The 14,363-nt window shown below is 39.7% G+C and overlaps 1 protein-coding gene across 1 annotated transcript in view; it reads left to right on the plus strand.

The window, feature by feature from the left end:
• Window positions 1-7,483, plus strand: part of TRUB1 (TruB pseudouridine synthase family member 1) — a gene marked incomplete at its 5' end in the record, with an annotated part of 29,505 nt that extends 22,022 nt beyond the window's left edge. The window contains 4 exons of the mRNA XM_080348005.1: window positions 3,094-3,166; window positions 4,393-4,532; window positions 5,643-5,699; window positions 7,071-7,483. Coding sequence (XP_080204131.1) covers window positions 3,094-3,166; window positions 4,393-4,532; window positions 5,643-5,699; window positions 7,071-7,285 — 485 coding nt within the window. The 3' untranslated portion in view covers window positions 7,286-7,483. The remainder of the gene's footprint in view (window positions 1-3,093; window positions 3,167-4,392; window positions 4,533-5,642; window positions 5,700-7,070) is intronic.
• Window positions 7,484-14,363: the final 6,880 nt, after the last annotated feature.

Raw genomic sequence — 14,363 nt, forward strand, 5'->3', positions numbered from 1 at the left:
CTGCAGGTCTCTCCTGATTATGCTGGTGTATGTGTTCAATAGCACTACCTGAATAATTTGGAAAAAGTAGTCCTTTCAGCATTCTGCTTGTCTATTTGTTTGCAAATAATTTGTGCCGGGCCAGACTGAGTCAAGGTCATCTGCTCTAGTTCTTTTGAACTGGCCTGGATAATTCTGGTGTTCCGTTTGGTGTAACTTATTAACAAGTGCAGGGCAGTATCACCCTTCAGTGGAGGCTTCTTGAAGTTATGGCATAATTGGCACCTTTTGGTTTTGTAACTTTAACTTCCTTCCTGATTATAGCAGGAAAATTGATTAGCTGTCACCACTGTTCAGAAGCACAACTGTTCTTTAAAATTTTCTTGTTAAAAGCTAATAGGTGTTTTTGCAAGCATTGGAGGCCAGAAGTTTTTGAGTGCTTTGGGATGCTCAGAATTATAGGGAATGGTCCACTGGAAGATGCAGAGCCTATGCAGAAATCACAGAACCATGCTGTCAATCTAAAGGCTTGGGAAGAAATTTAGAAAGCAGCATTGGATTGGATGTATTCTAAATAGCGTTCTCACAGAGCCAGTACAATCATTTTGTTCTAAGCTAAGGCTGTCATTATTCCTGGGAACTGGATGCGGTTGTCGCATGGGCCAAACCTCGACAATCCTCACTGAAATCATTGTGAAACAGGGTGGCAGTGCCTGTACCCCTCCTGGGAAGCACACGGAGCTGCAGTTTAAATCCAGCTTCTAGCAAAAACTCCTGGTCTGCAGTACAGCAGATACTTGGTATTTGCAATGAGGATATTGAGAGGAACAAGTGAACTCTTGGTGGCAAGTTCAGTGACAGATGCGTCCTGCAGAAATGTCTCTCAGCCCCTTAGTCTCAGGGACTGGAGAAGGAAAGTCAAATGGGAAAAGTTTTGGAACTGTTGGTGCCAAGTAGCCTTTATGGGTATGTTCATATTCCATGCTTGGTGGAGGGTTGAGTCCAGATGCTGCCCTAAACTTGCTGACCAGACAAGTTGTTAAGCTGCTAAATTCAAGCCTGCAGCCGGGTGAGTGAGACCAGTGAGCTGAGGGGCCAGTTCTCCTGGGCAGCAGGACTGTTCCCCCCTGTGCTGCTGAGGGGCGGTGAAGGAGCTGTTTCCCGTGTGGCTGTGTGCCTGCAGAGCCATAAGGCCAAACTAATGCCTGCGACAAATACACAATTTAGACATCGTGAAACTTCTTGTTTGAGACAAGACTAATAGTGCATTCTTTATAACTGAGAACTGGATGAAAGCTCCACCAGCTTGTGTGTTCTAGGAGAGGGCAAGGTGCCAGTTTGTGCCATGATGTATTGCAGAAGACAAATATGATTTATTTTCAAGCTTAGCAAACTCATCTGTAAATATTTACTTTGACAACACATCACACAACTTCATTTTTTAATGGCTTAATGCATCCTTTCTTGCATTGGGAATGTTTTGGTTTTTGGTTTTTTTTTTTCTTTTCCTTTCCTGATGTAGAGATTGCCTATAGCGTGGGTGAGATTGCCTATAGCGTGGGTGAGATTGCCTATAGCGTGGGTGAGATGTAACCTCTCAATTAGGGGAATATGAGATCAGAGCAGGAACTGAATCAGGTGGCTCATCAAATGCTCTGACCACAGATGCAGCTCGTGGTATGAAAACTGAAAGAGAACCCCAAGTGACACTTATGCTTAGATCTTAAATACTAAATTCTAGCATGAAGCAACCTGGGGTTCACGAGACGGCTGACAGGATCACCGGCATAGGGCTGGGTCATGCTAACTTTCCACCACATAATTTTGGTGCTAAACTAGAGTAATACAAACAGAAGATTGAAATAACCGTATAAGAAGCTCTTCAGAATATCCAGACTTACTGTTTTGTTGTTCCTACCCCATATTCTGATGTACCTCAGTGTCTCTCAGCATCCCTGACTGACTTTCATGCCTTGCAACCTCACTGTTAATGACATTTCTTGGGACAGCTGCTGGAGCCTTGGGACAGCATCTGCTCTTGATGCTGCAAAGTGTGCTTGGCAAAAGTGAGGTACCACCTTGCCGTCTTCCAAAGCTGCTGTGGAAAGAAACCTCTTCTTTTTTACGTACAGCAAGAAACACATTTGTTTTGTAAGGTTTGCAAGTAAAGGGATCTTCCAAAACATAATGAAGGCTCAATAAATCCATTTGGTTGTTTTATGTTCCAGAATGCTGTTGCCTTAGCAGGGTGACTCTAATTGAATATAACTTATGAGAAAAAGGACTAGTCAAGTCCTAGACAGCAGAAATTCACTGAAGTGCATTGTGATTACAGATCTTATGTTTTCACTCTCTAAACAAATTAGAGATGAATGTCATCTCTATTGAATAGTATTTCAAAGAACCAAAGCAATCAGCTACTTAGATTATAGCCGTCTAATAAAAAAGGGACAGATGTGTACGTGTACTTCTAAAAGAGAGTAGATTGCCTAAAGCAGCTATTTTTCTTTTACAGGATTTCTTCAGTAAAATTGCTTTACTTAATATATAACAATATCCTGGTATGCATTTTCAGGTTAGTTGTTTGATACGGAAATTTGATATGTTGTTCCAGATGCAGTTGTTTTCTTCACTAGAAAAAAAAAAGCAAACCCCACAATGCTTTTGTTCTGTAATAATCTGTTTTCTTTTCCCTGCAGTTCGATACTATTAAAGAGAAGTGTCCAAGGTTAGATGAGCATTTTATTCTTTTTGCTTCTTTAACAAAAACGAGAGTAGGACAATTTTGTAGTTCTTGCGTAGTTCCCAAGAAAAATGATTTTGCAGTCCCAAGAGAGAGAAATTGCAAAAGAAAACTGTGTATATTGGGATTTCTGCCCTTCTGAAAGCGTCCAGACTGTCTTAATCACCTTGGACAGTTTGTTCCACTCTTTTGGTGACAATTTACCCTCCTACCTACATTCTGGTTTTTATCTCTTTTCTTTGGTGTTTTTCACCCAATCTAAATTCCGATGGGAGGGAACTCTTCATTATATCTATTTGCAGAACATGACTGATGCCATTAGAGCCATGGGAATAATCAGTGCTAACATACTTACTGTTTTCTTTCTACAGACCAGATAACAAAAGGAGATCTGGAAAATGTACTGCAAAAGTTCATAGGGGACATAATGCAGGTTCCTCCACTGTAAGTTCCACAATATTCAGATACTCTTGGCACATATGTTTAGCTGTTGGAAAAAAAAAAAGACACATTTTGGCAAGAGGCTTGAGGCAAGGCAGTCTGAGGAGTTCAACGTTTGCAGGTCATGCCCATTTGAACATCAAGCACAAATGGTGACTTGGAGTCCGTGGTTTACTGGGGTAAATGTAAAATAGTGAAGCAGTCTTAAATGGCTTAGGAGGGGTTGGTGAGTTCTATCCTGTCTTCCAGTTAGAAAGCAAAGCTCCGAGTCTTTAATTTTATCTGCGGGGTAAGGAGAGGCTTACTGACATGTGTGTGGAAGTGCCTTAAATGACTTTGAATTAGTTTTCTGAAAAATTAGGCTATGAATGAGTGATGAGTGACTGAGCTTCTGTAGCTCAGCAGATTTCTTCTAGTCAGGTGAGCCATAGTAGCTGGCGATGTGCAAGCTTTTAACTTGTGACAGGTGGCTTTTATGGTGATTTAAGCTAACAGGCTTTCCTGTGCATTTACAATGGGTCGCTTACCGTGGTTCCAATGTGAGCCCCGCAAGGTCAGTAATTCAGTGAGTGTTCTGCTTCATGTGACCTGTTTCAAATTACCTTCTGCTAATATGAGCAACATCTTTTTCGATTTTTCTGCAGTCGTCTTTCTTGTCAAGACCACAGTTGGAGCTTTGGATAAAATTCCATGTAATCAGTGACATGAATTTTTTGCTCTATAGTGGTCCCCTAGACACCCTAGAACAAGGCTACATAACTTGGCAGTTGCTGTTCAGGGAAGACCCTGTTGTGAGCCGAGGAAAGGCGCAAGGCAGAATTCCAGGGGTTGCCTGCACAACACTGACAGAGAGGATGCCCTGCAGACTGCTGGAAGACACTGGGGCAGAGGCAGCTGCAAGTGTTGGACCCCTTATAGAAATACTTCCTTTTCATAAACTACCAATTGAGTGATGAAACACTTTTAAATCTCTACAGCAACAGATAAATACAGGACCATCTCTTGTTCTCCAGTTTATGTAGCTACTGGCAAATTAGATGATTCTGTCTCCAAGAGATTTCAGAAGCACTTGCTAGGTTGTGGTTTGTTTGGTTTTTTTGTGAGCGCTTGGAGAGGATTAGAAGGGTAAAATATATGCTGCTGTAGTACAATATTAACAGGATCTTGAGGATGGGAAGCTTGTTCTGTTACAGCCGTATGACACAAATTTTCGTGCTCTATCTGATCAGCTATTCTGCTTTGAAGAAGGATGGAGAAAGGCTGTCAACTCTGATGAAGAGAGGAGAAGCAGTCGAAGCAAAGCCTGCTCGGCCAGTACGAGTGTACAACCTCTCTCTCCAGCAGTTTCAGCCACCACTGTTCACACTGGGTAAAGGCCAAAGAATGTTACATAGAGTGATGTCCCCAGCTTGTTAGTGTTTATTTACACTCTGAATGGGACTAAGATAGTGAAATGAGTTTCATTTCCCTCAGCTACTTATTTTGGTGTGAGCCCATGTGCAGAGACTTTCACTGTGCAGTAAAAGCACCATATTCTGTTTTTAGGTTAAGCTGATTATATGTAATCTTCCTGTGAGGGAAAACTCTGGGAGGCTGGTCAGGGGATTATTTGCATCTGTCCATGGTCTTGCAACCTCCAGCTCACTCCTTTCTCAGGTCTACTTTGCCCATTCTTTTACCCAGGTGCCCAGACCTGCTGGCTTCTCTCCCAGGGTGCACTTCAGTATCAGTTACTGTCAGGCCTCTTTCTTGGTTGAAGAGGCAGGATCTTGTCCTTCCTTCTGTTATAAATGAAGAAGCGTGGGTAGTACATTAAGAAGCACATGAATAAATAAACCAAAAAGACTTGTAAATGTTTGATGCTACATGAGGTCAGGATAATGTCTTGCATTGATCAACTGCCTAGCTGACCCGTAGTCCTCTGATGGACCAGATGTTATATGATGAGCAGGTATGAGTGACAGAACTCAGTGCTTTGTTACTTCAGCCCTTACTTTATGGTTGGGTGACTGGCAGCTGATCACTGGCAGAGAGGGAAGGGAAGGGCTGAGAGAGCAGGGAAAGTTAAAGGCAGATTTTAAAATTGTATTGGTGCTGCCTGTGATCAGTATCTTAAAAGCACTGATAGCCAGTTTAGACTTTACTTGAAATAACTTGTTTTCTTCGTTAGAAATATGAATCAACCTTCTGAAACCTTTAAAATAAATAGCACTGAAGCATTTGTTAACATACCACAGCAAGTACTTTATTTCTAGTGAGTTAGTTCAGTTGCTATTGTATTTGCTTTCTCTCCTGTCTGGGTTAGCAATCTCACCCGCACATATGTTACAGGATGAATAATTGATGTTGCATCCTATAAATATTTTATCACTGGGTTGTTTGCTTAGCGCATTTTTACATTTATGTGGGGGCATGCTTTCTATGTAAAGTAGATTTTACATTGTATTGGCAATTTACCATGTCACTGTTAACATTCCAGATGTTGAATGTGGTGGTGGCTTTTATGTCAGGAGCCTGGTCAGTGACATTGGCAAAGGTAGGCATGAAAAAAACTCATTAAGGTTTAAGGAATGAATGTGTCTCTTGAAGGAAAAATTTTGTCATTTTCTATATCTCCAGTGACCAGACCTATGTGTTATTTTGCAGAATTGTAGTGGTATCACTTGCTTTTGTATAACACACTGTTTTCCACTGGAGCTTGAGGGAGTGAAGGCTAAATTGCCAGAGGACCTTGAGGGGTGGGGGATAAAAACTGAGCAAGTAATAGCACTGAGCAAGATAAAACAAGGCAAGGTGGGGATTTTTTTTTCATCTCCTCCGTATGTTAAATCTAATTCAGATTAAAAGTGAGAAGAAGAGGAAAGATACTATCTTTTTAAATGTTTTTTATCAGATTTTGAAAACAGATTGCACAGAACATTATCATGCACATAATAAACCCTATCTGCTGGAAAGACTTCTACATTTCTCATGATTTTTCTAGTGTTTTCTTTCTCCTTTGCCTGAACTGTGGTTTTGCTTTCCCACAGGGTTGTTTGTCTTGTGCTCTGTATCTATCAAGCTGCATGATGGAGAACAGATAATACATTTATTTTTTTTTAAAAACGATACATTTGCAGATCAAAAATGCAAGTGATGTGGGATAACCCTGTGCATTTCAATGTGTTATTCGTACTTAGGCAAGTCAAAGATGCTGTTACAGCCTTCTGAGCATACTGGCTTATGTTTAGTCCTTCAAAATGGCAGACCAAGATAAAGCCTGTCCTCTGCTGCTTTCTTTTCAAATATTTAAAATGCAGTAGAAATCTTCCTGCATCAGAAAGGACAGGAGAGAATATATTAGTATACTTGTGTGCTTGCAAGTCATCTCTGGTTGCTGTTATGTTTTATATCCCTCATTATGTAATTCTGTCCTGCTGGTATTTATTTAATGTATCAGAGCATTTATTTGTATCTTTTAATTTTTCCTTATCTTACTTTATATTGTCCTGATAGGCAGCACAGGATAAAAACGTCCAAGATCCTCCTTGAAGGCAAAAAGTGCTAACGCCTCAAAGTCTGTGGAAAAATAGTACATGGTCTCCTAAATCACTTGCAAATACAGAATGTTCTGCTTATGTCTAATGTCATTATTTCCCCTTTTTCATTCTGATTTAAATCTGGAAAATGTTTTGACAACTTTCTCTCAGATTTTGAACCCTTTGCTACACTGGAGATCTATTGAAATTAAAAGAGTTCCTTGGCTCAAATTTAAGTTATAGTTGACCGATAAATCTTCATGAACTTCCCTCTCAAATAAAGCAGAATAATGTAGAAAGCTACATGTAAAAATGTATTTTCAATGAGTTGCAAATAGTTAAACCTGACCATGCACTTTTTCTAAATCCTCTTTTCTCCTTCACTGTAGAACTCTCTACCTGTGCCACTATGCAAGAGCTGACCCGAACCAAACAGGGGCCTTTCACGCTAGAGGAGCATGCCCTTCATGAAGACAAATGGACAATTGATGAAATTGCACGATCCTTAGAGCATTGCACGTCTCTTCTCCCGGCAGAGCCATCTCATAAAAAATTGAAGACAGAGCATCCTGGTGAAACTGCTGTGAGCTGTGAAGATAAGTGATAAGTTGGGTCAAGGAAAAAGACTGAATGATTGAGACATTTTAAGATTGGATTTGGATTGTCTTGCCTCCTGTGTAAATTTACAAGTCTGTACTGGGAGGGTGACAGACTGCAGAGCAAGAAAAATGGTTCTTTTGTTTTCTGAGGTTAGAACATACACTGAAAATATCCAGTGCTTGCTGTTTCCTGATCTGTTTGTTTTCCTTCTTGCACACTGTAAATGAGTCTGCCACTGATGTCAAGTCTTCATAAACTTCATAAACTAAGCTGTCGTTGCTGATTCCTCAATAAAAAAAGTTATGAACCTTCAGGTTTGATAAATGTGCTCTAAAATATTTATTTTTCTTTATAGCTGTTAATTGAACCCTGAAATACCATGGTGACAAGACCGTGATAGCTTGGAGGATACAAGACGGTGGTGTGGCAGTTTGCTTTCTTGAAATCCATTTCAGGAAATGTCAATTTAACTGTAGCTTTTCCTATGCAGCTTGTTCTTTCAGTCAAATGTTATCTAGAGTGCATTAAATGTAGATGCTAATATTTTACATTGTCTGAAATATCGGTGTAAGTGCATAGTTTTAAGTATAAACAATCCCTGAAAATAACAGTTTGATAACAACTGCTCTGAAGAGTGCAGTCATCGTTATAAGTGTACGTATCTTATTCTGGTACAACATCAAAATTTAATTTAAAGTATCCACAATTTAAAGTATAGTTGACTGTTATGCCCTTCATAGGGCTTATGGAATTTACTTTTGCCATCTGTGCGTTGCTCGAGCTGTCTCTGTGGTTTGGGTGAGGGCTGACACGCTTCTGGGCTTTGACGGAATATGGTCCTAACTGGGCAGGAGAGGGACCCGCCATCAAGGATCCTCGCTGAAACCATTTTAATTCACTGGGGCAGCGAGGGCCTGTTCCAAAGTTCGTGTAGACAGAAGAATTTGATTGCACTGATTATTTTTCACCACTGCTACCCTTGGGATTTACAAAAGGACTAAAAGCCAGTGCTTTGGGAATGCTAAAAGGCACCTCAATTTGTTTCCTTGTGTGTAATGGACTATCCTGAAAGGACTTCCCTTTGTGTCCCCGTACATGTTAGCAGCGGCTCTATTTTCCTCTTCTTGTAATGGGAAACGTGGTTGAAACATGAGTGACATCTGAGAGAATGTCCTGCTTTTGAAATTGTCACCGAAATGTCACCAAAGTGGGGTGGCCTGGCTGCTGCTGCAGGTTTATCCTGTGGCCTGCTGGGCTTTGTACAGTTCCTCCACCTTTGGGTTTGATGCTGGTGCGCAGGGACTTGACTCTCTGAGTGACCAAATGCTGTAAAGTCAAGAGTTTGCGCTTGGGTGAGGGTGTAACTTTGTGAAAGAGATGTGAGAATTTCATTTAATACTCTGTGTTAATGGACTTGATACTTTGCACGGTAAGTTATCTTGGTAGCTAATTATTTCTATTGCTTAAAAGAAGTTGTGGTTTATTCCCAACTTGACTTGAATCTCCACATGCTGCATTTTATGTCTTTGTCTGCACCTTACAAAAAGCAATTTCTCTGTGTGCTCTTATGAAGTGAAATGCTCAAGTTCTAACCTTACTTTCAACCTAAGAAATAAATATCCTGAAGTTTCTCATTGCAGAATACCTTTCCAGACATCTATAGAGCTTTTTGTTTTCTATAAAATAAGAAACTGAACTCTATGCAAGATGAATGGAGCTTTTTGTGTAGATAGAGTTAATGTTTTATTGTTCAGTAAACAGACAGTTTTCTTCTTTTGTATGTTCTTATAAAGACCTTAAGGCAAACGATGAAAGTACCACGAGCAAATTGAAATGTTAGAGCACTGTAGCAGCATATTTAAAGTACAATATGGATGAACTAATCATTGTAAGAAATTTTGGTTTCGGAGGTGGGAGAAAAGAATTGTGTTCAGTAAGAGAACAGTGGGAGATTTTAGTTGTTTCTTTTCAGGGTGGGTTTTTTGGTACTTTGGATTGGAACAGAGAAGAAAGAGATTATTTCCTAAAGAGATCAAATAAAGCAGAAAACATCATTTTCCAGTATACTTGTCTTGAATGATCAAAGTCTTTGATTGAAACACAGCTTCTCTTATTGTCTAAATCTGTTTTTTCCAATAACCTAATTTATGTTATCCCAGTGGTCTTCTGGATTAAGTTCTCATTTTCTTTATTTATCTTTCTGCTCTTTTAAAAGTAGCCCAGTAGATGTAACTCTGTTAGTTTTCTTGTTTCATCCACAGGGATTTGTTTCTTCAAAGATTAGTGCTATTTAGAAATCTTTCTATTAATAGGGTACATTTGTATACAGTGTTATAAGTGTCTAGCACATTTTTTATCTCATCTGTTTGTTTAATGCTCACCATGTTTTTTTTGCTATTCCATGTAAGACCCCCTGTTATTTTTAATTTCAAAAGGAGAATTGTATTTTCATCAGCTTTCAGTTAGCTTGCAACTGGTCTGTTGCAATTTTTGCTAACACATCTGTGATCCTGAGAAGACAGGATCTGTTCCATAGGCTAGTCACTCGAGAGAGTGAAATGGCAATCGAAAGAAAGCGTCTTGTTGACATCAGCAGATTTTAACTTAGGCTGTAAGTCCTAATACATATAGAAAGTGTAGGGAGAGGAGGAAGGCAGTTGTACACATTCAGGTGTGTAGATCATGTTTCTAAAGACTGGAGGTATCTTTCAATTTACAAATGCAACTTCCCTCAATGTTTTATTCCTCTGAAGCAAGTCGAGGCTTTCACCAGCTCTAGCTAGAACTTATTTTCCCTGGGATTCCTCTCATTTTCCCCAACACCAGGTTCTGTCACCTCCAGAAATAAATGCAGAACAACTTTATCTCCAATCAATGACCAACTTCTCACATAACTTGTACTGCACTACAGAAACCATTTTACTTACAGGATGGGTAGCAAGTATGTTTGGTTGTAGTTGTAAAAGGGTGGATAGCACATACACCTATGGCAGAGAGCAAATAGCTGTTCTTTGAAGACACAGGCTAAAGAGTGCGCAAAGTGAACAAATTATGCAACAAGAGCTCATTTTATGACTGCTCGAATGCTCTGCCCTGGGTACCCCCATGCTCCAATGAGTAAGAGATCCATTAGTCCCAATGAACAGTAACTGGCAAGCCACTGAAAAATCTAGGAATAGCTTTTTTTAGACATGTTTTAATGAGTGTTTAACCCGGTATCTTGAAACTATCCAGATCTGGAAATAAGTGTTGTGTTCCCATGGGAACCTAGGGAAATACTCATTTTAACCGTTTTATTCTTACTAACATGCACGTCCCTGAGATACTAGAATTCAGAATTGTGCTACAGCAACAGAAAAACGTAGTTTTTTCAAGAATAAAATATCCTGGATCGTGATTACTGACAGTCATGATATCTCAACACTAAGGGCTATTTAGAGTGAGAGGAAAAGTGTATGTACGGTATTTCTGAGACTAGTAGAAGATTTAATACTGAGTGCCCAGCTGAGACAAACAGTAGTTAATAGGAATTTTATGCTACTCTGGCCAGAAAATCTTAATGTGTCTGTGATTTACTGTTTAGAATATATCCTTGACACAGACTGAAAGATTTGTCTTATTTTAACGGGTGTTTTTCATGGAGAAATCCCTGGTAGAAAAGCGTGTCCTGCTTTTTGATCTGAATATTGTCCTTCTTGAATTTGGGCTTGTGATCTTTAGTCTGTAGCAAATTTTATGTGGTCTGGCCCTGGCTCTGCTGCTGGTGCTGCTTCAGGCAGATTGACAAGGGCTTCATAATTTAGCTCCTCCTAATGCCTCTGCCTGGCTGGCTCTCTTTCTTCTTTATTTAAATGGTAGTTTTTCTGTGCACTTCATAATATATTTCTGCTGCCAGCATGTTAAGCACTTTTTTAATACTTTCTAAGCAAAATCAATGCGATCTTTATATGTATGTAAAAATAAATAAAATCTGAGCCGTTAGCAAAATATTCTAGGAGCGCCTTCGTCAATAACAAAGCATTTAGCATCTTACCCTGCAGTTCTGTTTTTGATTTATATGTTTATTGAAAGAAAATAAAGTTAAACTTTATCCTTGAATTCTGGGATACCTTAGGACTTTGTTTTTTAGTGTAATAGATGGTGAAATTTCTATTCTGAGCGGGGATGTCACTGAGATTTTAACGGCTGGGGTCATTCTGTTTGCTCGGCAGTCAAGAAATCAGTTGGCAACAGTAAGAATTTTATTAAAAAGGCTTTAGAGACAAAGCATGTGTGTGCACGTGAGACTGTGACCACAATGTTCAACCAGAGGCAAGTCATAGAGATGGTGAATGGATTCAGCCAGCCTGGAAAAATTACTGTCCCTATTAGAAAGCCATCAGGGTTTCTAATAGCCATGGGTTTAATTTGCTTCTTTGTGAGACCTGGTTAAGGAAATCTCCAGTACTTAAGAGCATGTCGAACAAGCAGGTTTGTCGTCTGGATGCTGATGTCTCCACTGCGGGTGATGAGATGGCAAATCTTTTCTTACTGTCTCAGGGATCAACTGCTGAGATCGTGTAGGTGTTAAACAGGCAAAGCAGGAAATTGGTAATTGGGAGAGGATGGTTTCAGTGCTCAGGACAAAAAATGGGCTATACTGCAAGAAGAAAACCATATCTTTTTTTCCAGTTCTGTTTTGGGGGAGGTGTTGGCGACACTGACATGGCTCAGAGAATGTTTTAGCATGGCTGCCTGAGAAAAGCCTAATGTTTTTATTATGAGTGTGAATGTCTTGGGCGTTAATCCTCTTCCCTCCTCACCTCTAGCTCAAAGAACTGGGGTTAAATCAAAGCAGCAGCTTCTCCTCGACTCCTGTGTCTCATTGCAGTGTGTGATGTGGGTGCTGAAACAATCCTGTGCTCAGACTGTGGGCTGTAAAAGGGCTTATGTGGCTTGTCCCAGAAGTTGACAGTAACAGAATGAGCAGGATGAGGAATGAGGTGATGGAATTTGTAGTATAAGCACACAAATGTCTTTAGAGCTTACAAAATAGCCTTCTTCTTCCCAGATGTATTCATCTTAGGTTACAGTTCTGTGCCTGGCCTTTCCTCTTTGCATCCCATTAACTTATCTGCTGTCTGAGACAGTTCATCCTAAACCTCTCATCCTCTCCTTGGGAAAGCACAGAGCAAAACCACATAGTTTCTGAGGGGACAAGAAAGCTGATAACAAAGTAGAACTGAAAAGGATGAGGTGTGTCTGGTCCCTTTCTTACCCTCCACTTTGCATAAGAAAGATATAGTCCTGAATGCTTTAGTACCATTTCTCCAGGATTATTTTAGATATTTCAGAATTAAGTACTTCAAAGTCAGATCTGCAGCTGAGTGAATGCATTAAAAACAAAATACATCATTTCACAGATGTCACTCTACTTTTAGTGCCTTCAAAACATGATTTTACAGCTTAAAAGGGGGGATGGGTAGAAAAGGAACTGCAAGAGGTAAATGCATATTTCAGTTGCTACATTTTTGAAATAGATGAACTTATTTTAGGTAATCATGTAAGAAAATACATTAAGTATTTTAATGGAGAAAAGCTAAAGAGAAAGGACACAATTTTTACTACCTTTTCTGTTTCTTCTAGCACATAAACCAATTAGCTTAAATGCATCATTTCAAAGCTTAAGAAGCTTTTGTGTGGAAATGCATGAGAGGCTGTTACTGTATGTTGATGTGAAAAAAAGCATTTATTTTCATTTCAGTGGTTGAAAAGATAAGTCTCCTATGATGCCCTTCAAAAGGCAGTGTTTTACCTTGCTTATATTGAATTGCTGTAAATCCGTAGCGTAAGTTATTCTTTCATGAGTGGTGGGTTCATGTTAAATCATTTCCTGCAGCTGGCTTTCCTAGGGGTCAACAAAACTGCTTCAAGTGCTGCAGGTACACAATGCGCATTCCCACTGTAAATGGAACATTGCATACACACACTACATGTATTTTAAAACAAGATTAATTCTCTATAATCTTTGTTATGCAGATTGCTCCTTTAGTAAAATGTTATCCAGGCCACATTAAACCTGGCAGCTGCTTTGCTGCATTGCTTTGGATACAGTTTCTTCTTACTTTTATACTCTAATTTGACAAAGGGCACTGGCAGAATGTTGATAATATTTTTTACTTGTCCAGGTGATTAATGTCACCCAGCGGCTGCTTATGCACAGGGAAATTACTGGCTTGAACTTCTGTACTGACTAGTCAGGATTTCCTAGTGCTGTGCCCCGCGTCTCTGCCAGAGCAGCCAGCAGCGCTGGCTCAAAGCAGCTCATGTCCACCTCATTTGTCCCTTTCATGGACTGGCACGTGAAGTGTTGATGGTGCAAATTCTGTGCAAATAAACTAGACTGTGTAAGGATCAGCCCGTATGTCTCGTTGTGTTGCTCAGTGAACCTCCAGCAAAAGATGGAGGAGACAACAGGGGGTAGTGACGTCCTGGGCCTCCTCCCTCCCAGGAGGAGTCATTGGAAAACCTCAGCGAGGTCTATGGGTTCATAGCAAACTTAAAACCTGTGATGATTTCTCTTGACATCAATGAAATGACTGCTTTCCTGCTTTACTAAATTATGTGAATTATTACACACTGAATTAAGGCCTTATGTATTTCATTTTCATCTGTCTTGGTTGTTGGTTTGGGGTTTGTTTGTTTGTTTGTTTGTTTTTTGCTTTTTTTTTTAGTAATGCAAACCAATGGATTAAAAAATTGGTATTTATTTTTACAGGAGAAAAAACGGGTAAAATAAATGGTAATGGTGTGGCACAACACTTCAAGTTGTTCCATGTCTAATGAATATGTAGCAGTTCTATTTTCTACTTAAAAACAAACACAGAAAAATTGTCAGTATAGAATTAGTGTTGTTTTTTAAAAATGTGTTTATCTTGCAAATGCATTTCTCTAGAGAGTGCTATTAAAGGCTGCACAGAATGGAGAAACCTATTTATTGAGTGTGCTGGTGATCTGTTTCTAGACTTAGGGATGTGTAACTTGTATTGAGTTCTACACCATTTCCCTGCACCAGTTTGATCTGTTCTCCTCCGCTGTGTTGT

This window comes from Nesoenas mayeri, assembly GCF_963082525.1.
Source record: "Nesoenas mayeri genome assembly, chromosome: 7".
Lineage (NCBI taxonomy): Eukaryota > Metazoa > Chordata > Aves > Columbiformes > Columbidae > Nesoenas > Nesoenas mayeri.